Raw genomic sequence first — 26,957 nt, 5'->3', positions numbered from 1 at the left:
TGGTTGTTGAGATGAAGCTCACAGGTAAAACAAGTTTGTTCCCTCACCATTCTGGTCCCTGGCTCTCAGATCCCACAGTACAGGAGAAACTCAGAAACCGGCCAGGCCCCCAGGATGTGTTCGACTCAATACAGACCTCTTCGCTGGTCAGGCAGAACCCCGGGACTTAAGAGGTGGGAAACCGGGCCAAGGAAGCAGGTCACCTTCAGAGCAGAGTTTAGTGGGAGAGAAGATGGAGAAGCCTAACAGAAGACAGTCGTGAGTGACCTTCCTCCACACCACACACACACACACACACAGACGTGTGTGCGCACCCGCATCCTGTGAAGTGAGACCACTTTACCACCAGCTGCCTTCTTCCTCTTTCACCCAGAAAATTCCCCTCCCCGTCACTGCCTCCGAGCAGGCTGTTCACAGTTGGGCGCGGGCTGTGCAGGGAGTGTGTTGTCAGCTCAGGTGGGTCGGGAAGCAGGTGCAGGTGGGACTGTGCCTTCAGGAAGTCAGACACAAGGGAGGAAGAATGGAGTCAGGCAATAAACACGTTCCAGACCCCAGGATTTGGAATTGGAGCTGAGAACAGCAAGTATCCTGATGAAGACAGGCAGTCTGCCTCTTGGGTGACCTGGGATGCTTGTGTCCTACTACTTTAAAAAAAAAAAACCTCAGCAGCCTTTTCTGCTGTGTTGGCCACAGTGGCCAGAAGCACTGGTCTCCATGTTTCATAGAAATATCCCTGTGCAGATAACAAAGGGTCATCCTGCAGAAGAGGTCTCCATCATCCCAGAGGCAACTGGGGACTCTTGGGAGGGAAAGTGACTGAGGGGCAGGTCCGGCCTGGCCCAGTGGGCTGAGGGGCAGGAGGGCAGGGTCGGGGCTTCACATTCAATCTTTGGAGAGAATACTGAGAGAATGAGGCAGGCAGCCAGGCCCTGTTGGCAAGTTGGTGGCCCAGTGTCCCCTGCCTGTGGGCACAGGTGGCAGGCGCACTCTGGGGCTGGGCTCAGCAGGCGGAGGTCTGCTTGCGGTAGAGCTGGATCAAGGGCACCAGGCACTCGGGCAGCCCCGTCTGCAGCAGGAAGGGGTGGTCCAGGAGTTCCTGGGCCGTGGCTCTCTCCTGGGGGTCTCGCACCAGCATCTGTTCCAGGAAGTCTCGCAGCACTGGGGAGACCTGTGGAGGCAGGGCAGTGAGAGGAAGCCACGGTTTGCAGCCACTTTGGGGTGACCCAATCTGCCTGGCCCCACTGTCATTTGAAAGTCTTAAATTCTCGCTTCTTACTTCCTGGTTCCTCCCAGGCTCAGTACTTTCTGGACTATCAGGTAGGTAAAGAAAGTCAGCATCAGTCCGGGAAAGGTGGCCAGTTCACCTATAGTGGGTGCTGGTGAGCAATGGAATTAGGATACCAGGAGAGCTGGGGAGCTGGGCTCCAAATACAGCCCAGGCACCACGCTGCTTCTCAGGGCGCTCAGTGTTCAGGCTCTGTGGAAAGGGGCACGGGATTGGTACCCAGTGATCCAGTCCTGGGTCTATCCCTAATCTCCAGCAAGTTGTACATTTCTCTAGAGCTCAGTTTTGTCATCTGTAAAATGGGCTAATGATAAAATGTGCTTTCCCTGTCTGCTACATAGGTCTTTAGTGAAGATAAAAAAAAGAGGTCAGCGAGGAAGGAGTGTTTTGAAAAATAGAAAAGAACAAAGTGGGACCTGAAAAAGGAAGATTCCTTTATTTCTCTAAGCCTTAGAGTCTAAGTCAAGGGCTTACCCTGGTTCATTTTGAGTCAATATTTTGGGATAAGGCTGTCTTAGGCTGTAATGGAAGGCTGCATCCTCTGGGGAATTAGCCAGTTAGAAATATCTGCTAGTCTAGGGGGTCAGGAGTGCGGGTTCCAAGGACCAGCTGTCTCAGAAAGTGTTTCCTGTCTCTCCTCGCATCCAGCAGGGCTACGGAACTATTTTGTATTTAGAGACTGAGCTTCAACCCTCTGGGACATTTCTCACTCTGGCCACCAGATGGCAGTGCCACTCTGCAGCCCTGTGCTGAGCTGGCTACCAGCAGGGGGTGCCCACAAGTAAGGACTGTGGGTTTGGGTGGATTTGCCAGAAAAGCGTTACACCACACACACACACACAGACACACACACACAGACACACACACACAGACACACACACACACACACACACACACACGTTTTAAGGGAAAAGCTGGCTCAGATGTGGTTAGGATGTACATTGATGGAGGGCAAGCCAATTCTCTGTGATGGAGACTGGGAACACTGTATGCCTTGGCATGCCTCCCCTGACAGATGGGGTAGAGGCGTTACTGCTCAGTTAACTTCTCTAGATTCTTTCCCAGGGCATCAGGGACTCCCGCTGGCCTTGCTTTCCCTTCTTTCAGGCTCCTGTCAGTTGTCTGCAGGTGGAAACTTGTTGGAGTGACCACGGGAGTTTGTGACTAGGCTCCACACCAAGGTGCGGGATTTGTGTGGAGAAAGACGAGCCTCTTCTGGGAGCCCGGGCCCCCTGGTTTCTGTGGGAGGGAGAGGCTGGGCCTCACAGCCCGGACTCTGATCCCTGAAGCCTCAGGAAGAATGGGGCCTGCAGGGTCACACCCTGTGTACCGACTGACCTTGTGAGAGTTCTTCAGCTTGGGTGGGGGGCTGTCCCGGAGCCTCTTCATGGCTTGCACTGGGGAGTCACTGAAGTAGGGTGGCTCTCCATCTACCATCTCAATCACCATGATGCCCAGAGACCAGATATCCACCTGCAGGAGGAGAATGTCCCTGACTCCACTGGCCAGAGTCTGGCCCCTTGGTAGCAACATGCTGCAGGGGGAGGGGAGCAGCTGGTCCCAGGTTTCCTTGGTGAGTCGGCCCCCTTCCTGGTCACCTTCCCTGTGGTCAGTTACCACCTGCGTGAGTGACCACTGACTGCAGGGACACAGCTGTCAGCCACTCTCTTAGAAAGGCCACCACACATGGGGAAGCCCGGCCATACCCCAACCTGCCCTTGCGCTTGGGGGAGAGCATTCTGGGGACCAGTTTGTGGCAGCAAAGTCACAGGCCAGAGAAGATCCAACCAAGAGTGGGAAGGGGGCAGTGGACGTTGGGGTAGGGTATTGACTAAGTGGGAACCCGACAACCGGGGCTATTCGGGGTGGGGGGCTCTGGAGAAGACCACAAGTAGAAGAGCTATGTGTCCCCAAGCCTCTTCTGGGAGGGCTGGGTGGTGGAGGGAGCCGTTACCTCAGTCGCATACAGACACCTGCAGATCACTTCGGGAGCCATCCAGTAGGGGGTTCCCACCAGGGACTTCCTCTTAGGGACATCTTTGCTGATCTGTGCACAGAATCCGAAGTCCGAGAGTTTCACCTGGGGTTGGGGTGAGAGGGAGAAAGGGGAGTGATGGTGAACTAGGGAGGAGGAGCCGTGAAGTGGGGTCGTGGGTGCGCCAGGGTGGGAAGGGCCCTACCCTGCCATCGAGGGTCAGCAGTATGGAGTCGCTCTTGATGTCCCGGTGGATGACACCCTGGGCGTGCAGGTAAGCCAGGGCCTGCAGCACGGCCTCGCACACGGTGGCAATCTGCTCCTCATTCAGCCTGGACGGGGAAGGCAGAGCCATCAGCAGAAGAGCATGTTAGCTTTGGCGGGGCTGCAGGGAAGACGGGCTGGGCAGAGTAGGTGCCCCTGGTACGGGGCCCCACAGCTCCTGGACGATGTGTGTGGGAGCCCAGTCAGGCCAGAGCCCTGGTGGAAACGGGCCTGGGCCTAGGCTGGAGCCCTCGTGTCTTCCCCACTGCCCTGAGACCCCTGGGTCTGTTAACCCGAACAGATAGGGGTGGGCAGGGTGGCTCGGGACCACGTGCCGGGCACCCCAATCATCCGGGCCTGAGGCTGCCTAACATCCCTGCCAGGGCAGTGGCGGGAGCAGCCAGCGCTGGGTCCCAGCCCTCCCAGCTGCCCACCTGACTTGGGAGATGATGTCCGTGAGGGCCCCGCCCTGCAGGAACTCCATAAGCACCCACAGCTCCTCGCCCACCAGGTAGCTCTTGTACATCTCCACCACGTTGAGGTGCTGGTAGTCCCGCATGATCACCACCTGGGGGCAGGAGGGGACGCCTGAGTGCCGGGCACCCTCCCCACTGCCCCTGCTTGCAGACGTCCAGCCTGCCTCCACCATCACTGCCCGTCCCAAATGCCCCGCCACGCCCTCTCCTCCCACCTCATTAAAGAGCAGCTCCCTGCGCTGCTGCTTCCTGAGGTCCATCATCTTGACGGCCACCTGGCGGCCCGAGTGCTTCTCCCGGGCCAGGCAGACGATGCCCGTGGAGCCCTCGCCAATCTTCGTGTAGCTGTCCAGCAGTAGCCGGGGGTCACCCTGGTCCACCACCATCCTGAGTGCAGCCTTGAACTGCTCGTGTGTCACAACGCCCGTTTCCTCACCAGCCAGGGCACCCTTGGCCACTGCGGGGTCCTGGGGCAGGTGAAGGTTGCTGGTGCTGATCTGGGCATGCCAGGTGCGGGGGGAGCCCGCCGGGGAAGACCGTCCTGGAGGGGGGCCGGCAGCTGGGGCTGTGCGGAGGGACTTCTGGGGGCTGCTGGTATCCGAGGTGGCCAGAGGGCTGAAGGTCCCCACGGGCTGGTCTGAGGGCAAGGACTGGGCCTTGGCCACCAGGCTTGGGGGGAGGTCTTTCTGCAGCGGTCTGAAAGAGGCGTTGGGCTGCAAGGAGAAAGGAAGAAACAGAAAGGGGTTTGGCTGTGGGAGCATTTGGAGTACCCTTCCCAGAGGCAGGGGGTGGCTGCCGTGACCTCTGGACACTGGCAGGGTTGGGCAGAGCCGGGATGGGCACTAATGTGGGAGGTGCCGCAAGCAAAGATTTTCAAATGGAGCTGAAGCCAAACCATAGTCCTGCTTGAGAAGTCAACCCCCAGTGTTCCCAGGTGAGCAGACAAAACAACAGCTCTTTATATCCACACTGTCCTTCCTGCGAAGACAAAGCCGAGTCCCTGGGGTGTCCTGGGCCGGTATTTCTTCCTTGGGTGACTGACAGCCAGACCCCAGGGAGGCCACCAGGAGGCAATCTGGGTCAGAGGCGTTCACGACCGTGGCTACCCTACCCAAGGGCCCATGCGGGCAGAAGAGGCCCTGGGCGTAGGGGCAGGGGCTGCAGCGAGGCAGCTGTGACTGACTCCCAGGACACACGGCTGCCGTCTAATAGTCCCGATTGTTCCTGACAACGGGGAGTCTGCGTGTCTGTGCGGTGAGATTAAGTCCCCAACAGAGGACCACAGAGCCATGTTACCATCTTGGGGGGTCCTCAGGTGTCTCCTGGGCTGGGGATCTGGTGCTACAGAGATCTGGAATCAGGAGGGTAGGTCCAGCCAAACCCAAGCCTTGGGGCCAAGGGTGAGGGGGTTTCCTCAGGGCTCCCCAGAGGAGCTCCTCCACTAGCCACATGGAACTCCTGGCTGATGACCCCCCAAGAAGGAAGAGAAGACAGGGGGCCTATCTTTCTGGTCTCTGGCAGGGAGGGAGGGAGGGAAATGGAATCGAGCAGCAGGCTGGGCCCCCAGTGAGTCTTGCTCAGGCCCAGCCTTCTGGGCAGCCCCAGCAGGAAAGGGTCCCATCCCTGGGTGTCCCCAAGGAGCTGGCGAAGTGCAGCAGGACCCTTCCCAGGGATTGTGTATGCTTAAAAGGGCCACCTGGAGACGGCCATATGCGACCTAACGGGGGACACCTGAGGAGCTGCAGAGGGGCCTTCCCGGAACATCTCAGAGCCCATCTCATAGGCGGTTGTCTAGGTGCCCAGAGGGTGCTGGTCTTCATCCTCAAAACTGAATCAGCTTCCAGGGAATCTACTCAAGCACTCAGCTTGGGCTGGGCTGCTTGAATCTGGGCCTTGGGCGCTACCAGGCTCAGCCAGGGCCTTTACAACCTCTTCAGCACCCCTCCCACCTAGACTTCAGGGCTCTCATCCCAGTCCCTGGCCTTGCCTTGTATCAGGCATGTGCACGGTGCCTCTTCTGGCGACAGCCATGCTGTGGGGCTCTGCCACCCCCAGCCCCGCAGGCGCACTGAGTGTGCTCCAGCCTCTGCCAGGCCGTGCCTGACTCGTGCTCAGCCCTCGAGGTGAAGGAGCCAGGTAAACCTCCCGGGACTGCCGTGACTACTCCACCCCCGCCCGGCAAGCACATGTGTGCAGTAAATGGATTGTCCCCGCCAGCACCAGCCCCCGACCTCACCCCGCTTTCCCTACTCTGTTGTGGCGGAGCAGTGGGAACTCCAGACTGGGGGGTCAGGACCTGGGTTCCAGTCCTGCCCCGCTCTGACTTGGGATGAATCTTAGGCCATTCCCCCTCTCTGAGCCCCAGTCTCCTCTGTGAAGGCATGGTGATCTGGGGAGCTGGATAAAATGCAGATTCCCTGGCCTTGGTAACGGCTTCAGCAGGTCCCTAGAGCAGGGACTCCGCAGTTTAACAAGGCCCGTGGCTTTGGATGTGAGAGGAACCTTGGCCCACAATTTGAGCAGCTCTGCAATTCCATGGCCTTGGGGAGCCTGTGGGAGGGCTGGGACTCGGGGTGGAGGGAGCACGGCCACCACAAAGGCTGTGAGGCCACAACCAGGAGCAGAAGGACCATGAGATGTCACCCGGTAGCAGCCTCCAAGGCTCTGTGAAAAGGCTGCCCGCTGGCCTGTGAGGCACGGACCTAACACAGAAAATGTGCTCTCTGAGCATCTGTGTGGGGCTGGGCAGAGATTGGGGATCCGAAAAGCTCCTAAAGCTGCTCCTGAGATTGCTCTCACGGCCCCTGACCTCTCTCCACTCTGGATTTCTAAGGAAGGCGGTAAAACCGTTTCCCTCTCCTTCTGGCCTCCCGGCCTCCCGCATGAGCTCTCTGCTCTGAGGATGAGTGGACACGGGAGGGTGGGGACAAGTCAGGCAGAGGGGCTGAGGAGGTGGGTTCGCTTCCCCCCCTGCTGTCGAGGCCCCTGTGGAGACCCTGCCGCAGGTGCTGGCTGAGCTCAGGGGCCGAGGAGGCAGCAGGTGGATGGAAGCAGCAGACGGATCTGGGGGAGGCGGCCAGCTCTGACGTGGCCTGGGACATGGGACATAGGACACGGGGGTGGTCGGGCCAGGATTGGTCTTCACCTCAGCAGGGTCTGGTCCCAAGTGTCCCTTTGTGGCCCTTGCTGCCTGTCTCCACAAGGAAGGAGATTTTACTTAACGTAACCACAAGAAAGGACCAGATGAAACGTGTTAAACCGCTCCAAGAAAGGGAAAGGGGGACAAAAGGTGGAATCAATTGTTAGGGGCTCTGGATTAATTCTGGAGTTACTTGTGTGACTGAGGCCTCTTCTTGCGCAGGAAGCCACTAGAAAGAAGAGTTGTACATGGAGTTACAATGATGCCTCATGTTCCCTTCCCAGGCTAAGAAGACAGGGCCAGGCTCTCCAGCTGTGGGCTCAGGGGGCTGCTCTGTTAGTGCCGCCCAGGCAGAGGCCATTTCATAATATTTAAGAAATACTGGAGCCATTTTATTGAGGGCTTACCACTTTGACAAGGGCCTTAAATGCATTATCTCATTTAATTCTCATAGCCCTGTGGACTGTTTTATTAGCCCATGGGTAATATTATTATCTAAATTGGTAGATGAGGAAACAGGCTCAGAGAGGTTAAGTAACTTGCCTAGAGTCACTAAGCCGTAAGGGACAAGGCCAGACTTCAGCCCTGGTCAGCTTAACCTCTGATCCCTATGCAGTGGTCCTATTGGGGGTCCTTGGCATGTAACCGAGTACATGGTACACAGTAGGTGCTCAACCAAGGTTTGCTGATTGTTGAGGTCTTTCTGACGAGGCCTTTCTGCCGCTAGGTGGGACCACTTCTAAATCTCCCAAGCTCCTAACTGTCTTACCTCTTTGGCCTCTCTGTCCCCACTTGAGGTCTCCTGTTGCTCTTTAGCCAAAGCGAGTGAGTGCAGGCCAAGCTGCCTGGGGCTGAGTACAAGAGCTCTAGGGTCACAGACCCTCCTGCAGCCACACCTGGCACGCTGTGGCTATTGGTGGCCTGCCCTCCCAGGGCACTAGTGCATGGACTGCTGCTTTACGAGTTGCTGTGAGTGTCCAGGGCCAACCTCTGGGATGTGCTGAGTGCGGAGGGCTGGCTGCTGGCTTGGTCTGGGTTCCCAGGGCCCAGGCCTTGGGCGAGGAGGAGGAAACTGAATGCTTCCCAACCATATGGTAATTTGCTGAGAGCAGTGGTTCTCAACTGGGGGTGATTTTTTTTTCCCTCAAGGAACATTTGGCAATGTCTGGAGGGATCTGGGGTTGTCCCCTCTGAGGGGTGCTACTAGCATCTAGTGCATAGAGGCCAGAGATGCTTCTAAATATCCTTCAACACCCAGAAGAGCCCCTGCAACAAAGGATTATCTGATTCAAACGTCAATAGTACAGGGTTGAGAAGCCCTGGCCCAGAGCGGTTGTGGGGCGGTCTCGGCCCCGCCTTTTGGAGGCCTGGCTTGAGAACATCCATCTAGAAAGGTGTGCCCAGGGGGCCAAGAAGGAAACCACTCCCCTGGATTTGGAACTGTGGTGTTTCTGAGCCCCGGATGAGCACCACCTGCTTCCTCAGGGGCAGGGGAGACCTCGTACAGCCCGCAGCAGTGGCCCACAGTAGGTGCTTTGTGGCTGTGCGGGGATGGGGGCGGTTGGCCTGCCCCCTGCTGTGGGGTGCTGGCAGGAGCCCAGGACCATGCATACCAGTTTTGACACCCCCTTTCTCCAAATCCCTGAAACCACCCCCCCACCCCAGCAGGACTCTCGAAGTGCACTTCCTGGCAGGGTGCACTGTCCTGCTCCCACCTTAGTTTTCTGGGGAATGTCTCCCCAGGGGTACAGCCTTCCAGAGACCCCTCGGCTCATCTGCTCCTCCCTGAAGCCCCCGCCCCGCAGGGGATCCCAGCCTACCGTCCTTTGTCCCAGTGGGGACTGGAGGGCACAAAGCCCAGAACCTTCCCTGGGTGCCTTGGGCTGGCAGTGACCTATATGGGGTTGAGGGTCCAGGCCACCCCTCAACTCCCCACCACCCCTCCACGATTGGGCTGGACACACTGACGCCATCCCGGGAGGGGGGACTCCATTACTCATGCCGTTGTCAGTGGTGGTTTCTTAGGTGAGACGTAACAACCCTTGTGCTGCAGCCTAAGCTCATTTCTGCCTGACCCTCAGGGAGGAGCTAAAAGATGCCTTCACGGAAAAGCCTTCCCTCCCACCTTCGGCTGACTCGTTCGCGACACCAGGGGGTTGTCCCACGCTCTCTGAGTCAGTCTTCTCATCTGCCAAATGGGAAAGGATGTCACTGTCACCACGGACAGGATGTCACAGGGCACGTAAGAAGCAAAAATTCTCGGCCTGCCCAAAGATGTCACCATTGGGGCTCCCTTCACTGTTTCCTTTTTTACAAGAAAAATATGTGTATTTGAGGCTGTCACACGCCGAAAGTCAGCTCTCCTGTTGCTCCCAGACCCAGGCAAATTCAATCCTCTAGCTTTTCATATGACACACAGTATGAGAATAAATAACTACAGGAATGTCACACAAAGCAAGAACTACTAGAAAAAGGGAAGGAAGGAAGGAAGGGAGGGAGGGAGGGAGGAAGGGAGGGAGGGAGGGAAGAATCCTCACTAGAGAAGGGGTAACATAAACCTCTGGGAGAAGCAGCACAGAGAGGCTGTGTATGACCTCAGGCGAGCACTGGGACAAGCTGGGGGCCCAGGCAGAAAAAAGATCAGAAAAGGGAGCCAGAGAGACCCTGTCCCCCCTCCCCGGCCCCCGAGGCTGGAGCCTGGGTGGGGTCGCTGGGCACTGGGGGCAGGGGAGGGTCTGGGCTTGTGGTTAAAGGTGCTGCTTTTTCAGAGGTGCCTGCCTCCCCGTGTGGTCCGCCTAGATACACCCCAGAGGGCAGGAATGTCAGCTAAGGCGTACCACAGCCCCGCAGAGGCCCCCGGAAAATGACCTGGCTTGCAACATCTGACTCACACGTGCCAAGCCTTCGGAGCGCTAGGGCTCAGCTGGTTCAGGGTAGAATCCTCAGCTGACGATCTGTTTACCTCACGCTTTCCCCAGTCCGACCGTGTAGGTGGGGAAGGCCGGGCAGGGCCTGTGTCCCCAGTGGATGCTGCCGGGCCAGGCCCCCTGCCCTGTCGAGAGTGGCCCCGGCGGAGGCCGCGACCTGACCTACCTTGCTCTGTGGTGGAGGGCCTGGCTTGCTGCTGCTTGGAGGGGCGGCGGCAGGAGCGGACAGGAACATGCTTCGGAACAGCCTGCGCTTCAGGCTGCTCTCCGGGGTCTTGGGGCTGGGGCTGCCCTCCCCCCCCGGCCTGCCTGCAGCCGAGCCCACCAGGCAGGACTGTGGCCGGGCCTCCTCAGAGCCATGCCCGGCAGTCTTGGGCCCCCGCCTGCCCGCAGCCGTGGAGGCCGAGGTGCCGGTTGGGGAGCTCTGCAGGCAGCGCTGCGGGGCGCCCTGGAACTCGGTGGGGCCCAGGGACTGTGCCTTGGTGGCCAGCCCACTGGGCAGGACCCGCGGGCTCTGAGGCTCGGGCCATGGCACATGCCTGCGCCCTGCTGGTGCGGCCCCGTTGCAGCTGAGGTAGAGGCCATGGGGGTCCCTGTGCTCAGACTGGGGGCTCTGCAAGTACATGTCCGAGTTGGCGGCCCACTGCTCATCCCCTAGCAGCCCCAGGGACTGTGCCCGCCGCCGGCTGGTGGGGCTGCGGCCGCGCAGGGTGTTGGAGCTGATGACTGACAACTTCTGGATATCGTTGAGCAGCCCCGAGATGTAGCCGTCCATGGGCGCCGCGCTGCCCCGCACCACTGTCTGCAGGGGAGGGGGAAGAGCGTGGTGAGCCTCCTGTCATGGCAGGGAGGGGGCGCTGGGCGGGGACCAGGTCAGAGAGCCTCCCTGGGGGGCCTTGGGGAGGAGCACCATGGACCTCCCTTGCTGTGTCATCCGTCTATTCTTAATTTTTCAGCCCCTACCCAGGGCCCACGGTGGGCCAGGCCTGTGCTGGCGGACGGATACAGGGAGAAGCCTCATTTTCACCGGCCCACAGTCTAGCAGGGCAGACAGGTGAGTAGCCATGGCGTTCAATCCAGCGTGCCTGATGGTGCCGGCAGCTGAGCTTCGGGAGCTGGGGAGACTGCAGGCCCTGCCTGGGGCCCGCTGCCGTTCTCCAGCTCTGTCTGTGTGTGGCCTTCCAGGGGACATGCACCAGTCCAGGGCTCTCCTCCACACATAATGGCTTTGTGGCCTCCAAACCCTGACAGGGCCCTGACCCCAACCCCTATCAGGCTCTTGCATCAACCCCTCCTGACCCACACAACTTAATCCCCTGGGTCTGTGACAGCCCCCAGCCCCACAGGGGCTGCAGGTCCAAATTTTGCATGGGACATACTTAAAGATTATTTGTTATCTGAAACTCACATTGTATTGGGCATCCTGTATTTTTATTTGCTAAATCTGGCAACCCTACCACCCTGTGGAGAGGGACTCCCCAGGATCCTCCTCCCTGGGTCACCCAGGGAGAGAACGAGAGGCTGATTAGCAGGGAATGAAGACATCCTGGCTAACTGATAGCTGATAAATCAGGTGGTTCTTCAGGTGCCTGTGTGGTCTTGCCAGCAGCCCTCTGTGAAGGGGGATGGTCTGAATCCTCCCCCACCGCCATCCCTGATGCCCGCCTCACCTTCATGGGCTGGAGCTGCACCCGGGTGATGCGTGAAGGGTCCACCACGGGCTTGGGTCGCCGCAGTGTGTCCAGGATGTTCTGCCATTGTGGGGGGAGGCCCACGAACTTGCCTTCTTTGGGGTCGAAGGAGGTGTGGACGCGGTGCTGGAAATTCTGTGGGGCCGAGATCTCAGGGCGTTTCTTTTTTTTCTTGCGGAACATGGTGCCTGCATGGGGAGGGTCAGACTGAGTTCCAGAGGGGGCTTCACAGGAGCCTGGCCCCGGGAAGGACAGGTGGCCGCAGTGGGTACTGGGGCCCCAGACTCCCTCCCCCACTTCAACCCCCTGCACCGGCCCACCTCTCAGGCCTACTCCCTCAGGGAAATGGCTAGCTCCCCGCAGAGCAGTCCCAGAAGCAGCAAAAGCCCCATAAATAAGCCAACACAGACTACAAAGGAGGAAAAGAGGTGTCTGTCTTCTCATCTGCGCTAAGTCCCCTGCTGAGGAGGCAGACCCGGGGGGGTGTGTATTTATAAGATCCAAAGCCCATGACAAATAACATTCCACCGTCGAAGAAGTAAAAGGGGGGTGGGGAAGAGGGAGGAAAGCTGACAAACTCATTTTATGAAGTATGATCTTGATTCTTAAACCAGATAAGAATAGTACAAGGAAGCCCCCTGGTGGCACAGTGGTTAAGAATCTGCCTGCCAATGCAGGGGACATGGGTTCGATCCCTGGCCCGGGAAGATCCCACATGCCGCGGAGCAACTAAGCCCGTGCGCCACAGCTACTGAGCCTGCGCTCTAGAGTCCGCGAGCAACAACTACTGAAGCCTGCGCACCTAGAGCCCGTGCTCTGCAACAAGAGAAGCCGCTGCAATGAGAAGCCCGCGCACTGCAACAGAGTAGCCCCCGCTTGCCGCAACTAGAGAAAGCCCACGTGCAGCAACGAAGACCCAACGCAGCCAAAAATAAATAAATTTAGAAAAATAGTAAAAGGAAAGGAAAATTTGAGCCAATTTCAATTCTGAACATAAATGAAAATCCTAAACACAATTAGCAAATTGAATCCAATTTTTCGTTAAAGGGTTTTTTTTTGTTTGTTTCTTTCTTTTATAACACAGTCAACTCGGGTTTGTCCCAGGATGGTTCAAAACCAAAAACTGCTAATGTGACATACAACTTCATAAAAAGTCAAGCTGAGGATTCAGAGACATGGTGCCCCATCAGGGACCAAACTAAAAGGGCCCTTATGGTCCCCAGGTGCTCGGCCCTAATTCTGGAAAGGCCCTGAACTAAGGGCACTGCTGGGGTGGGTGAGGGCAGCTATCTTAGGGGAAAAGCTCTCCAGGAAGAGAGAGCCCACCTCCCTCTGGGTCCCCTTCTCTCTGGTCTCAGAACTCTGATTGTACAAAACATCACCTGCAGTCAAATCTCCATCCCTTGCCTTGCTGGTTTGGGTTTGCCTTAGGCCCTATTAAGCTCTAACAACAGCTCTGAGTGACACCAGCATGCAGATCTGAGAGAGGGAGACTGGAGACCCAGGAGGCAAAGTGACTCTTAAAGTGCTGCTCTGGCCTCACCTTCAGGGAGCCCGGGGCTGGGACCACATGGAAGACAGGGTTGGGGGTACCCACTAGAATGCTATTGTATTTGAAGTGGCTCAGAATAGCTCAGTGCATTTGTGTGGGGCGATGGGTGCTAAGGACACTCAGTGGGCTCTTGTGTCAGCTGGAAAAGTCACTTCTAGGTTTGTTTCAACAAGACATGTGTGTTTCTTGAATTGAATGCTTGGATCACTCATCTATCTACAGAACTGGATAGATCTGTGCCATGGCACTCTTTTTTCCTGCTCCAGAGGGAGAATTTTCCTGGTCACATTCACAGGTTCTGGAGCAGGTCACAGATCTGGGAGGCAGCTGGTGCCACTCGGGAAGGCAGGAGGCTCAAACAGCCAAGTCTCTCCACTAGGCATCCACCAAGCATGAATCAATCTGAATCCATGTCATACCTCTTGGAATGGCAGCCACTTTTGGGGACCTTGAGGTTCAGGAAATCTACCAAACATTCCCACCAGGCAAAGCCACATGTGCAGGAGCCCCAAGGACCAAGGACTTTGGGATGAAATATAACTGTTTGAGTTACAGGTGAGTTGCAGGGAGTCTTCCACTAATTTGGGGAGACTTTGAGCGAGCTACCTTAATGATTTGAGCCTCAGTGTCTTCATCTATAGAATGGGGTTAATAAAAAATAATGCACAGAGTTTAGGGAGTGTTAAGTGAGCGAATTCCCAGGAAAAAGGGGCTGTTTCTCTTGCTATGTTACCTCTCCGTGCATCCTGTCTCTCAGCTCAGGTCCCTGCAGACATCAGAAGGTGAGCAGATCCAAGCCTGGGAGTGATGCCCAACTCCTGTCCTCTCGGAGTCACCTGGCAGTGGTCATTCCTGATTTCTTGTTCTGGGGCCCTCGTCACCGCTCCACGACATAGACTCTTCATGGCTTGGTAAAGCCTGACCTCCTCCCTGTTGTCTTTGGCTACAGAAGAGTCTCAGTTCTGCAATTCTGTCCTGACAGACCCTCTATCTCTGGATTAGCTCAGCTGATGGTTTCACTCTCCTCCCCACTCTGTAAACCCTTCTGGAGGTGTAGGGACACAGCCTAGAGTTGCAAAACAGGTGGCTAATACTTCCCTCTCTCCCCACCAGAACATCCCTGGCCCCAACTCCCTGGCCGCACCCAAAGGCCCAGCGTTTGCTGCAGGAATGCACGGGGAAAGCATCTTTTTTGTTTTTGTTTTTTTTTCGTTTTTTTGTTTTTGGCTGTACCGCAGCATGCGGGATCTTAGTTCCCCGACCAGGGATCAGTGGAACCCTCGCCCCCTGCAGTGGAAGCATGGAATCTTAACCATTGGACTGCCAGGGAAGTTCCTGCAAAGCATCTTTAGCAAATGGTCTACATGACTCTGGGATGCCCCTCCTGAGTCCACCCTAACAGCAATTCCAGAATAAGTTCTTCCCACAGGCAGCAGGAAGGGCCTGAGGAGAAAGAAGGACAGTGCAGAGTCCTAGGATCCAGGGGTTACAGGGGAGGTACGGAGCTGACAGAAGCAATGAACTGAGCTCAGCCTTTGGGGGAGGGGGAGTAGAGATTTAGAAATCAGAGCCAGCCACTTAGCTAGCGGGAAATCCACACCTAAAGGGAGGCTGCCAGGACTCGCCCAAAACCATGGTGAGGCCAACACTGCCTGGGACAATATGACTGTGTACATAGAAAAATCTACATACAAACTTTGGGGATTAAATGTGAATTTTAGAAGTCCCCAATTCAAGGTCAATATAAAAAAAAATTGTATTCTTGCATACCAGCAACAAACAAATAGAAAATGAAATTTAAAAAAAGATGCTGTGGTACAATGGGAAATAGACGTTTGGTCTTTGTACACCCCACACCCTGCCCCCTATTCCTGGCACAGAGCTCTTAAACCTCTTGGAATCCCCAGAGTGACAAGAGTGTTGGAACTTTCAGCCTCCCCATTCCCACCTCTGGGGAGGGAAGAGGGGCTGGAGATTGAGTTAATCATCAATAACCAATGATTTAATCAATTGTGCCTACTTAATGAAACCTCCATAAAAACCCCTCAGAGAGAGGATTCAGGGCTGGTGCACGCCTCAAGGTCCTGAGAGGGCGACGCGTCTGGGGAGGGCATGGAAGCTCTGCACCCTTCCCCCATACCCTGCCCTAGGCGTTATGCATCTCTTCCATTTGGGTGTTCCTAAGTTGCATCTTAATGAACTGGTAATAGTAGAGTGCCTTCCTGACTTCCACCAGCCATCCTAGCAAATTATCAAATGTGAGGAGGGGGTCGTGGGAACCTCAATTATTAGCCAGCTGGTCAGAGGTACGGGGACCTGGGCCTTGGAACCTGAGTCCAAGGTGGGGGGCAGTTTGTGGGGCTGAGCCTGAGGAGTCTGTGCTAATCCAGGTAGTTAGTGTCAGAATCAAACTGAATTGTTGAACACCCAGTTGGTGTCAGAGAATTGGATAAATGATCTCAGGAGGAGAAAAACCCTCTCATTTGCTGTCAGAAGTGTTATTAGGGAAAAACCCCTCAGACACCCTTTCCCACTTTACATGAAAAATATCAGATACCTAGGAATAAATCGAATCAAAGATGCGCAAGGTCTCTACGTTGAAAAATATCAAACATTAAAGATGATAAAGAATGTTCATAGATTGGAAGCCTCAATATTATAAAGATATCAATTATTCCCTAATTAACCTACAGAGTTATGGCAATCAAAATCCCAGCATACTTCTTTTGGTAGAAATTGACAAACTGATTCCAAAATGTACAGAGAAACATAAAGAATCAGGAAGAGTCAAATCAATCTTGAAGAACAAAGTTGGAGGGTTACACTACTAGATATCAAGATTTATTATAAAGCAACCACAATTAATACAGTGTGAAATTGGCACAAAGACTGATGAGGGGGCCAGTGGAACAGAAGAGAATCTAGAAATAGACCCACTCGCGTAAGGTCACTTAATTTATGACAAGGTGACACTGCAGTATGGTAGGGAACAGATGATCTTTTCCATAAATGTAGGTGAAGCAATTAGATATCCATATGAAAAAAAAAAGGAGTCTGGAAAAATGAATTCATATCCTATCCCCAAACTAACTGGATCTAAATGTGAAAGGTAAAAATAATGAAGCCGGTGGGAGTGATGGTGGGGGGCAGGAGAGAGGGTAACCCCTGGTCTGGCCATCCCCTGCCCCAGGTCTGCTGTGAGTGACTGTGGTGAGCCCAAATTTGATGGGCTTTCCTGGAGCCCCTGACCTGCTGGGGCCCAAACCTATCCACACCCATGGGTCCCGAGGACAAATTAAACTATCAAGGTTTTCTTTGTCCAAAGCAGGCCTAGGTTAGGAGTAGGAAATTCTTTCTAAAGATTTCACCTAGACTAATTTGTAAATGCAGTATGAATATAATGAATATTTGAAGGAAATACAGCAACATATTCATTGTTGTTGTGTCTGACTGGTGGGGTTCCAGGTGACTTCCTCCTACCCCATCTTTCTACTCTTCTGAACTTTCCTTAAAGATGATGGGCTGCCTTTCTAAAGAAAACAAAATATTTTTAAAGAAAGAGAAGAGTGATCCACCAGCACTGAGTTTCCTAAGAGATACTCACCCGCTTAAGTATCCGATGTTGCCAGGTCACTGGGTGTCAATCACCTGAGACCCAAGCATCCCCTGCATCTCTCCAGTTCCATGTCCTGGACATACACACGAATGCCCAGAGAGGGGCCCTCACTTGCCATTCCTAGGTCTCCATCTTTCACCCAGTTTCCCGCCTTCTGACAAGCCCAAGGACCTCGGGGCTGAGGGAGAGGGGGTGCTGAGTCAGCCGTGAGGTTAAATCTAATCAGGCCATGCCCGCCTTTAAAACTGCCATCCGAGAAGCACCACCTCTTTGCATCCACACTCCACTCACCTAGTGAAAGAGCTTTCCCTAAAGAAGGTACTCTGGAGGAGGAAGGAGGATGCTGTTCCTTCAGAGAGCCAGTCCCTGCCTTTCCTTCTGCCTAGCCTGACAGAAATGATGTGGGCCATGGCCACTGAAGTAGAAATGGGCAGAGGCAGGGCGCCAGCTCTGGCTCAGGGGGACCTCCGCTTCCCGAGTCCCTTCAATGCAGTGGGGGGAGGTGCTGAGGAGTCTTTCTCAGGCTGGGATGCACCTTTACGACCGAGGAATGCTTTGAACATTCCTCTTCTGAGAATGGCCGAGGACATCACCTTCCAGCCAGCAGGCTGGCCCATGACTGGACCAGAGAAGGATGCCCATCACTGGGGAGGGGAGGGGAGGGGAGGGGAGAGCCCTGCCCCAACCAGCTTTAGAAGGAAGCCTCCCCCCCCATCCCCCCGCGGCACAGCTCCTGCTGAGGCTGCTTCCTCCAGCCAGAGCCTGGCAGATGGGGAGCAGGTCAGTTCCTGGCAGAGGCTTCTGGAGGAAATGCTGTCACACCCAGTAAAACTGAGGGTGGAGGTGGTGGGAGAGTTCAGGGAGCCACAGGCCTGGGGTCACTGAGGGGTGGGACTATCATGTCAGAGGAGCAGGAGACTCCAGAGAGAAAGGGAAGTAACTTTTCTTGAGCTACATGCTACCTGCTAGGCCCTTTCCAAGCACCAACTAATTTAATCCTCACAACAAGCCTGGGAGGTAGGAGCTATTATTATTATCCACAAATCCAGATGAGGCTCAGGGAGGCTGAATAACTTACCCAGGGTCACAGAACCAGGAAATGACCGAGTTGGTGTTTAAACCCAGATCTGGTTCCAAAGCCCTGCTCCGTCCACCATGCCCACTCAGAGGGACTCGGGCTATTGTTAATCTCCTTCCCAGGGGTCTCTGTGAACAGGAAGGGGGCTGGGCAGTCTGTGTAGAAGGGGATGGGCCCGGGCCAGCTCCCTCAATCAAGATTACTAGGTTCTTTCCTGGGCTGATCTGTGAGTCAGAGGCCAAGGGAGACTGGCGCTGTCTTGACTTGCAGTCTGACCCTTACTTTGTTTGGAACCAGGGCTTGTCTGTCTGTTTTTTTTTGCCCTGCAGTGGTGGTGGTGGGGTGTTCTAAGGAGCTCGCCTTGGCAGCTGTGCTGTCAGGGCCTGGCACACATGGAAAGAGCCGCAGAAACAGCAGGAGGGTATTTTCTCCAGCACAGGTCCACGTCCCCTCAGTAGGGTCTCAGCCTCAAGTCAGGCAACCGGCAGGCCTGTGCTAGTGTCCCACCGTACCATGGGGTCTGGGTGGTGAGGGCCCCCAGACCAGGCACTGTGGCTCAGCTGGTCCAGGGTCTACAACAGGGACAGCAGATAGCTGTGCTGGGTGGGTCACCCCCTCAAACTGCTTTTCCTCTTGGGGAGGAGACCTCCGTCCGCCAGGGCCTGGGGCTCCAGGGCCACCAAGCTGTTGGTTCCCCAACCAGAACCATGGAGAAATGAGTCTGCACTTAAACCTCAAACCAGAGCACAGACTTTCCAGTGAGCACTGCCATTTGAGGCAGACCCTTGGAAGTGAAACCGCCTGTTATAGATGTGCTCCAGGACTTTCAGAAGTCCTCCTGGGAATCAATTTTGGGGCCCATCTTGGGCCAGCATCAAGTGTTTTCCTAACCTGTGGCCTCTGCTTTTCACCAGAAGAGCTGGTGTCCAACGAGGTTGCCTTGCCGCCTAGATCCGGCTTCCAGTGAGTTTTGGCTGTTCCCACACATCGAATTCCTTTCAAGGAAAGGACACTCAGCCCACTGAAGGGATTCACAAGAACGCCCTACAGGCTGGGAAGGTGGTTTCCAGACAGCAAGTCTGAAGGAGCTTGCAGCCACTCTGAGGGGAGGAGGATTTGGTCGGCTGTGTGAGTTCTGGGATGTAAACTGTCTGTTAGGATGAGGCTGGTGGGATTCCCCTCCATTTCCAGACGAGTGGGAAGAGAGAAGGCAGCTGCACCTGGGGCCCTGCTCCCTCTGAGGGCCAGAGAGTGAGAGTGGGGTGCATGCCTATGCCCCCCTTGAGGGAGGCACCGTCGGCTTGTCAGGGCTGAGTGCGGGCTCAGCATGGACCTGGGGCGCGGCGTTCCTGAGTTCCGCTTGTGATCCTGGCCCACCCTTCCTTTCTAAGCCTCAGCGTTTCCGGGGCCAACAGGGGCATGGACTTATTCACTTCTGCCAGTGTCTCCAGGTACAGTGAGGAAAGAAACAGCATCTGTCCTAGTTGGAGGGGCTGTTTTGGGTATTTTTTGTAATTGTCACTCAGGGAGTGCCTAGTATAAGCACCAGGCTCTGGGCTGAGCATTTCACGCACAGAATCCTCGCTGCAAGCCGGGGAGGTGGGCCTATGACTGTACCCATTATGCAGATGAGAAAACCCTTGTTCAGAGAGATTAAGTGATTGGCCCAAGTGGAGCAGCAAAGAAGGGGAAGACCCCTGTTAGTCTGATCCAGATGTGAACAAGGCTGCAGTTAGCTGTCACCTTCCACCACCCCAGCCTGTCATTCTCAGACCCACGCAAGACGCTCTGTGACATCGAGATAGAGGTAAGCCCCTGAGTCCTAGAGCACTTACAAAGGTACCCCCACTACTGCCACCATCCAGTCACAGAGGGGCTGATGGAGGACCCTGCCACCTCCAGAGCTGGGCCCTTCCACCCCAAGGTCTGCTGCCCAACCTCTTCATAACGCCCTTTGGGAACTGACATCCCACACCTTTCCGTGAAAAGGAATGTGCCTCGAAGGCCCCTGGTTGAGAATATCCTGGACAGAAGCCAGTCTTTCATTGGAATATTCTCATCAGCCAGGAAGATCTTTCTCAAATTTTAGTTTCTGGAGTTAGTTTAAATATGAAATTATATTATTCATTCACTTATTTGATAAATTAATTTGCTGTGCATCTGCTCTGCTCCAGGCTCTGGGGACCATGGTGAACAAAACAAAATCCTTGCTCTCGTGCAGTTTAGCCGGCTTTTCCAAATAGATGTTGCCAGGCCCCATCCTGACCTGCGCCACCCACCTGTGGGACTTACTGATGGGGTATGGCCTCCCCTTCGCCCCTGCCCAATTTTCAATCCCTCGGTGGCACTCCCGACAGGAGCTGGTCCACGCCCTTCTCACCTTGCTCCAATGAATTCAGTGATGGGGGGCTCCTCCCCCTTTCGGAGGCCCCTGCCCTCTGTCTCTCTGTCCCCTCACAGCTCATCCTTCATGTGGGGCTGAGCTCTGTCCTCCCTCAGCTTCCACCAGGGGTCCAGGCCTGCCATCTGCCCTCTTCACGTGACATGAGAGGTGGCACCCCAGCACTCTTCCTGTCCCCTAGAAATATACCAGGGGAAGGGCCTGAAGAGAATTTCATTTGCTCTTCTGCCCAGTTGTCCCCTGTAGGGTGGATGGGGCCTAGACCCAGGCTGTGGCCCTTACTGCCACTGCCCACAGGCACTATTTAAGACCTTCCCAGGGCCGCTGTGTGGAAGTGTGGAGCATCCCCGGGATGTAGAGCAGTACCCTGAGGTCCTTCTGACGCACTCGAGTGGCCCAGAGAGAAGCTGAGTGTGCAGGGCCGGGGGCACTGTGCACAGAACACGCCAAAATGTCCGGGCTCCCCACCCTTGTTGTCATTCCCACACTACAGGTCCCAGTGAATCCCCAGGGGAAAGATAATGGGGCTGTTGTTGAAATGAATATGATAATAAGTCTCATTCAATCACTTGTGTCAACACTCCAGCTGAGTGAGAGGCCGAAGAGCTAGGCTGGCCAGCCAGGGAAGGTCAATGTTGACTCAGGCCTGCCTTTTGGGCCCAGCTCCAGCCTGCAAGTGCTGTGCTGCCGCCGCCCGGCAGCGGCTCAAGCCAGAGCAGCCCTCTGACCTCTGTTCACTGTACTTGGAATCCTAACCGCTTCCCCAGTCCGCAGCACTGGGGTTTCCTGGGCATGGCATAATCTCCAAGGGAGGAGTGAAGACTGGGAGAGCTGCAGGCCAGCCACCTCTTCACTACCCCAGATTTTCTTTTTTTTTTCTTTTTTTTTTGCGGTACGCGGGCCTCTCACTGTTGTGGCCTCTCCCATTGTGGAGCACAGGCTCTGGACGCGCAGGCTCAGCGGCCATGGCTCACGGGCCCAGCCGTTCCACGGCATGTGGGATCTTCCCGGACCGGGGCACGAACCCGCGTACCCTGCATCGGCAGGTGGACTCCCAACCACTGCGCCACCAGGGAAGCCTACCCCAGATTTTCAACAGCTTCCACATACAGAGGCTCGAGACCTCATCACAGAGCCCTCAGTGCCTAGCCAGAAAGAATCTCCAGAGTCCCCAAGTCACAGGATTAAGTCCCCTAGTCACAAAAAGATTATGTTTTCACAGCCCTTAACCTTCTGTATCACTATATTGTTCCCCTCCTCACTCCAAGTTCACAATACTGCAGTGACATGGGCCAAACCTGTTTTACTGGGTGCGTTTTAAGAATGGCAAGTGACTGGGGAGAGGAAGGAGGAGCCGAGAAAGGGAAGCTACACATACACGTGTATAAAGTGCCTCGCATGTGTCAGACACTGTAGTAGGCGCTTTTCATTACTGCATTTAATGGTCACAACTCTACGAGGTAGGTCTTATGAGCTTAATTCTACAGGTGAAGAAACTAAGGCTGAGAGAGAAGTAATTGTCTGATATGGTGAGTGTGCAGCTGGGAATCAAATCCAAGCTCCAAGCTCTTGCACCATGCCTAGTGCACCCAGAGAAGTCAAATGACCTGCCCCAGATCACACAACTACTCTGGGCAGAGATAGGACTGGAAGCCTCAAGCCAGAGTCTCTCTCTCTGTCCCAGGCTGCACAGGTGGTAACAGTGTGTCCAGGGTCACCTATGGACAGATGAAGCTGTGTGATGTGTACAGAGCACGCTGCTGTTTCTGCTTCCAAAGTGGGATTCCCTTCCAGAAATGGCCCCTTCTCTGGGGCCACCTTACTACCCACCCTGCACAGACCCTCTGCCGTTACTTTATTCCCGTTGCTTTGCTCTAATGTCCTCCACAATCTCTTGCCACACAGCCAGACCATTCTCAAAGTTCTCCCAGAGAGGAGGGCTCGGGGAGCTTAACCTTTCCAAAAACTGGAGGCTAGGCAGATAGCCTCCTGCTGGGGCTGTTCTCCTTTATCAGTTATCACTGTGACTTCTCACAACTGCCCTATGAGGAAGGCATGATCACCCCCATGTTATAGATAAGGACATTAAAGTTGGGAGAGAAGTAAAGAAACTTGCTTAAGGAATCAAAGGCAAAATGTCAGAATTCGAACCCAGCTCTTTCTGGTTCCAAATGTGTTCTCTACCCCTGTCCTATATATGGCCTGAGGAGAGCTCGTACCAGAATGGGGCAAGATACAGAAAACACAGACTACACCCTGGGAACTCCTCATGTCTTAGCCCTTGGTGCTCCCAGCAGCATCTCCCTCCCGGGGTGGATGCCACTCACTGGGTGTGGGCAAAGCTGGAGAGATTTTAGCAGGTTGGGCAGCTGGGGAATGAGCTGACGGCAGGCTGGGATCTGCCCAGCAGCACCTCTGGCTGGGGCTGCCTCCTGGTCTGCTCGGCACGGACGCTGGGCCTGCTTCTGCCCTTCCTGTTTGGGAGCCTCTTTCCCGAACAAGAATTTAGTGCACTGGCCTTGGTGACACTGCCTCGCCCCTGACCGGCAGCGGACGGGAGGACAGGCGGAGGCTAGGCCAGGAGCCAGGGCGGGGCATTTGAAGCCGTGCGCGCCTCCAGTGGGCCGAGGCGGGTGAAGTAACCAGGCACATCCACTAAGCACTGAGAAATGGCACCTAGTAGGGACCACTGCCTAACAGTACCGAGAACGGGGCAGCCCAGGAGGGCCACCTGCCCGCCCACTGTCCCGGCCTGTCCTTCACGGAGGTCCCGAGAGGCCCCTGGACACCCTCCCAGGGCTACTCACCTCCGGGCCGCCTTCCCTGCCTCCTCTTTCTCCGGACTCCTCTCTTCAGTGGGCAGAGTTCTCAGGCACCGAGGAGAGGGAACTGGGGACCTTCGCGGGCCGGTCCTCCGAGGCCTGGGTGGAAACAGGTCAGAAATTCATTGTGGCCGATGTAGTAAGTGTCCCCGCGGATTTCGCGACTGGCCGGAATCCAGAGCATTGGGAACCCGCCCCCCCGCCCCCCACCCCCGGCCGCCCGCCTCCGGCTGAGCCACCTTCTCAGGTGCGAGCGAGCAGCGGAGGCGGCGGGCTCCCCGCAGGGCGCACGGGGACGAGGGGACAGCGGGCTCAGCGCGTCCGGCCACTCTGCTCTCCTAGCTCCGACCCAGCGCGGCCACCGGCCCCGCCTCGGCCGCCCGAGTGAGGCGCCCTCTGGGACGAAGCCCCCCGCCAGCCTGGGCGCGAGGGCCGGGCGCCCACGCGGAGCGAGGTCCGCTGCCGGCGCCGCCGACTCCCCTCGGCCCGCGCCGGCGGCCCCGCACTTCGGGGAATTAACACCCGAGAACCGGGAGCCGCGCGTGAGGGGAGGCCTGTTCCCCGCCCCGGCCCCTACCGGGCAGGGCTTGCAGCACCCCGGTGGTCGGGGCACCCACCTGCCGAGCGGGAAGCGCCCGGAGCTCTGGGAGAGGCCGCGGGAGCCCGGCCCGCCCTCCGCCGGGAGGCGCCGGGAACGACGGCGGGGAGGCCGCGCTTACATGTTTGTGCAGCGCCGGCTTCACCTGCCGCGAGTTTGATTTCGGGGTGTGGCCTCAGGTAGGACGCCGCGAACGCAGAGCCCGGGAAAAGCCGCCGAGGGGCGCAGGGGCCGCGGCCAGGAGCCTCCCTGCCCGAGGGGCACCCCCTTTCTCAACCCTTTCCCCCTACCCGCTCGGCTCCGGCTCCCGCCGGCCCTTTGCCTTCCGGTGCTGGCCCCAGCCGCCCGCTGTGACGTACACGTGGCCCCTCGGACCCTGGGCTGCGGCCTAGAGGCCTGACCTGGACTGTCCGCCGAGCGTCTCTGTGTAATTAGCTCCTTAATTTGCACTGCCGACGCACACTCGGGCGGCGCGTCCCGCCCGCCCACCCTGGAGAGCCCGGCTGGAATCCTGAAACCTACCACCTTGGCCTGTCCTGTCCCATCGCGCGACAAGGCCCTACGGCTGTCTTGGGTTAGCCCCCTTGTGCAGGCAGAAAAGTGGGATTTAAAGAGATTCCAATTCCCTTGTCAGACCCTGATCAGTACTGAGAGCCCTCGGGCCTCAGGATTGTAAGGGACCTCTAGGAAAAGAAAGCTTCCAGGAGCCCTGCACCCGCAAACAGAGGATAAGGCACGGTTCCAGAGTCAGCATCTCCTAGCTGTCCCCAGCAGTGTCCTGGCCTAGGGTTAGGATGGCTGTCCCAAGTGGCTCACTCTGGGCTGCCCTTTGCCCTGCTTCTGGATTGGAGGGTGGTTTCTCCTGTGTTTATATGTTGTGGAGGAGGGCAGGGGCCATCTGTCTCTTCCCCAAACAAGGAAGTGGGAAGACTTCCAGGTCCCCAGGGAGGGCTGTGTCCACCCGAGTGCTGAGGGGAGTCTGGCATGGAAATTCAGTATATCTAGACCTCAGATGGCTGCCCCGAAGGAGGAAGTGGAGGAATTTCTGTCATTGTTGGTCACCTCAAACTTTAGGTACTGAGGTCACTATTGCCATGTATTGTTTTTATTCACTGATTCTTTAGACATATCAGTGCAATTTATGGATAAAGAATTTGCATTATAGGCTCAATTGCTTATGCACAGTTTACTCTAGGCTCCCACCAAACAGAGCTGAGGTGGCCAGTGGGAATTCACTACCCCAAACAGGCCTGCACCCTGTCTGGCTGCATCCAAAGCCCTGATGTCCTCAGCCTCCCGGGGAAGGCATGGTGATGCCAGGTGGAGACGCGCTGGCTATGGGAAGGAGGTTGTGCTGGGTTGGGGGGTGGGTATGGGAATTGGCTGCTGAGGATTTGAAATGAACCAAGAACCAAAGCTAGAATGAAATGCATTACTTTATTGAACCTAGAATCAACACCCTCAATTATTTTTTACTGACACACATGAATTATTTCCTTTCGATACAAATACCTTATATACCAAAACCACGGCTCCAAGCAGTACTTTTGAACTGTTACACTACAATAAAGTGTGAACATTAGAATATTATCAGAAATGAACTGGTATTTAATTTGGTTTAATTCAGGCTTGGGTATCCCAAAAAGGCTACACACCCAGTCCCCTCCTTACCCCAAAGGGAGAGAGTCTAGGGTACCTTGGGGGCCTCTCACCTTTGAGGGCTGCAATGGCATTTGGTGCCTTGAGGGAGACAGGACTCCCAAATAAGACTGACTGAGGAGGTAATGAATCCCCCATCCCTGAACGTATTCAAGAAGCAGATAACTGTCAGTCAGATATGCTAGAGAAAAGGTTCCCATAGTGGATACCAGACTAGAGTAGGGGGCCTCTTGGGTGCATCACAACCCCACATTTCTGCCCTTCCAGGTGGGTCTACGGCGGGTCGGCTGCAGAGGGTTGGATGACCGTCTGCATATTGGAATGGCTGGGATGTGCAGAATGGGTCCTGAGTGATTAATTTCTGTGTGTGACTCTCCCCCCACCCCCATCTCCATCTTCTTCTGATCCACACCCAACTCGGCCCTGCCCAGGAGGAGGGGGCAGAACAGTTCAGGAAGTGGCAGGGACAGTCTAGAGACAGCTTCTCCTCCAGCATCCACATGCCTTCTTCTGGCCTGTTCCCAGGTTGCCGTGCCAAGCGCAGGGAGAGGGACCAGGCACACCCTCCTTTGAAGAGCCTTGGCAGCTGGCATAGGCCTTCTGGTCAAGGGCGTTGTCCACGCACTGCCTTTGCACAAATTGGGCAGGAGTGCTGGACAGGGGCACTGAGAAGTGGCATTTCACTGTGGGCAATGGCGCTCGGAGCTCTGCCAGCTCTGGGGCATTGGTCAACCAGCCTGGTCTGGGAGGCTGTCAGGGAGGGCACATGGGCAGGGCAAGCACTGCCTGGCTCTCAGCCTGTGGCTCTTGGGGCCTGTTGTAACATCTGAGTACCTACAGCCAGGGCTGAGAACCCGGGGTAGGGCCAAAGAGGAAAGATACAGATCAACTTGTGGTTTAGAAACACAAACACATTATCCTTTCCTGGCACCTTTCTGCTCTGTGACTTGAAAAGCTTCCTCAGTGTCCTTTCTCTGGATGACTGCCCTTCTCTAATAATAGTAATAATAATGCCTGCCGATTACTGAATGCTTCAGGTGGGCCAGGCCCCATGCTAAGCTATTTACACGTGTCATCACTCAAGTCTTTACAACCACCCTGGGACAAAAGTACTATACTGTTATTATTCTCATTTTACAGATGAGGAAACAGATGAGGCTCAGACTGGTTAAGGAATCAGCTCAGGGTCTTATAGCTTTTGAGCGGTGGAGCCGGAATTTCAACCCAAGGGTATCTGTCCCCAGTCCGTTCTCTTAACTCTGTCCTGCTCAGAGGTTCCCGGTGCCAGGGACTGTCTGATATGACTTGACCGTGTGGGGTCAGGTCCCTGGGAGCAGCTGGTGGGGGAGGTGCTGGTAATTTGCCTCTTTGTGCCAACTCTGCCTGCCACCCAGGACGGGTATGTCATGTGACACAGAGAAGTCGGGAGGTGGGGTGGGGATATCCCTCCTCCATTTCTGATGAGGGCATGAGG

At 55.8% G+C, this 26,957-nt stretch overlaps 1 protein-coding gene across 1 annotated transcript; it reads right to left on the bottom strand.

Moving 5' to 3' along the window:
• Positions 1-896: 896 nt before the first annotated feature.
• On the bottom strand, positions 897-24,826 carry PAK6 (p21 (RAC1) activated kinase 6). Its single transcript, XM_079913132.1, has 10 exons — positions 24,115-24,826; positions 23,212-23,325; positions 11,737-11,945; positions 10,233-10,868; positions 4,216-4,713; positions 3,959-4,092; positions 3,466-3,592; positions 3,240-3,365; positions 2,624-2,758; positions 897-1,168 (listed from the first exon to the last, which is right to left on the bottom strand). Exons 3-10 carry the CDS (start codon positions 11,938-11,940, stop codon positions 1,001-1,003), a joined length of 2,028 nt encoding a protein of 675 aa, XP_079769258.1. The 5' UTR covers positions 11,941-11,945; positions 23,212-23,325; positions 24,115-24,826; the 3' UTR covers positions 897-1,000.
• Between the last annotated feature and the right edge of the window lie 2,131 nt (positions 24,827-26,957).

The sequence above is a fragment of the Stenella coeruleoalba genome, assembly GCF_951394435.1.
Source record: "Stenella coeruleoalba genome assembly, chromosome: 2".
NCBI lineage: Eukaryota > Metazoa > Chordata > Mammalia > Artiodactyla > Delphinidae > Stenella > Stenella coeruleoalba.
Note: the sequence above shows the minus strand (reverse complement) of the source record. Positions and strands in the feature narration are given on the sequence as shown.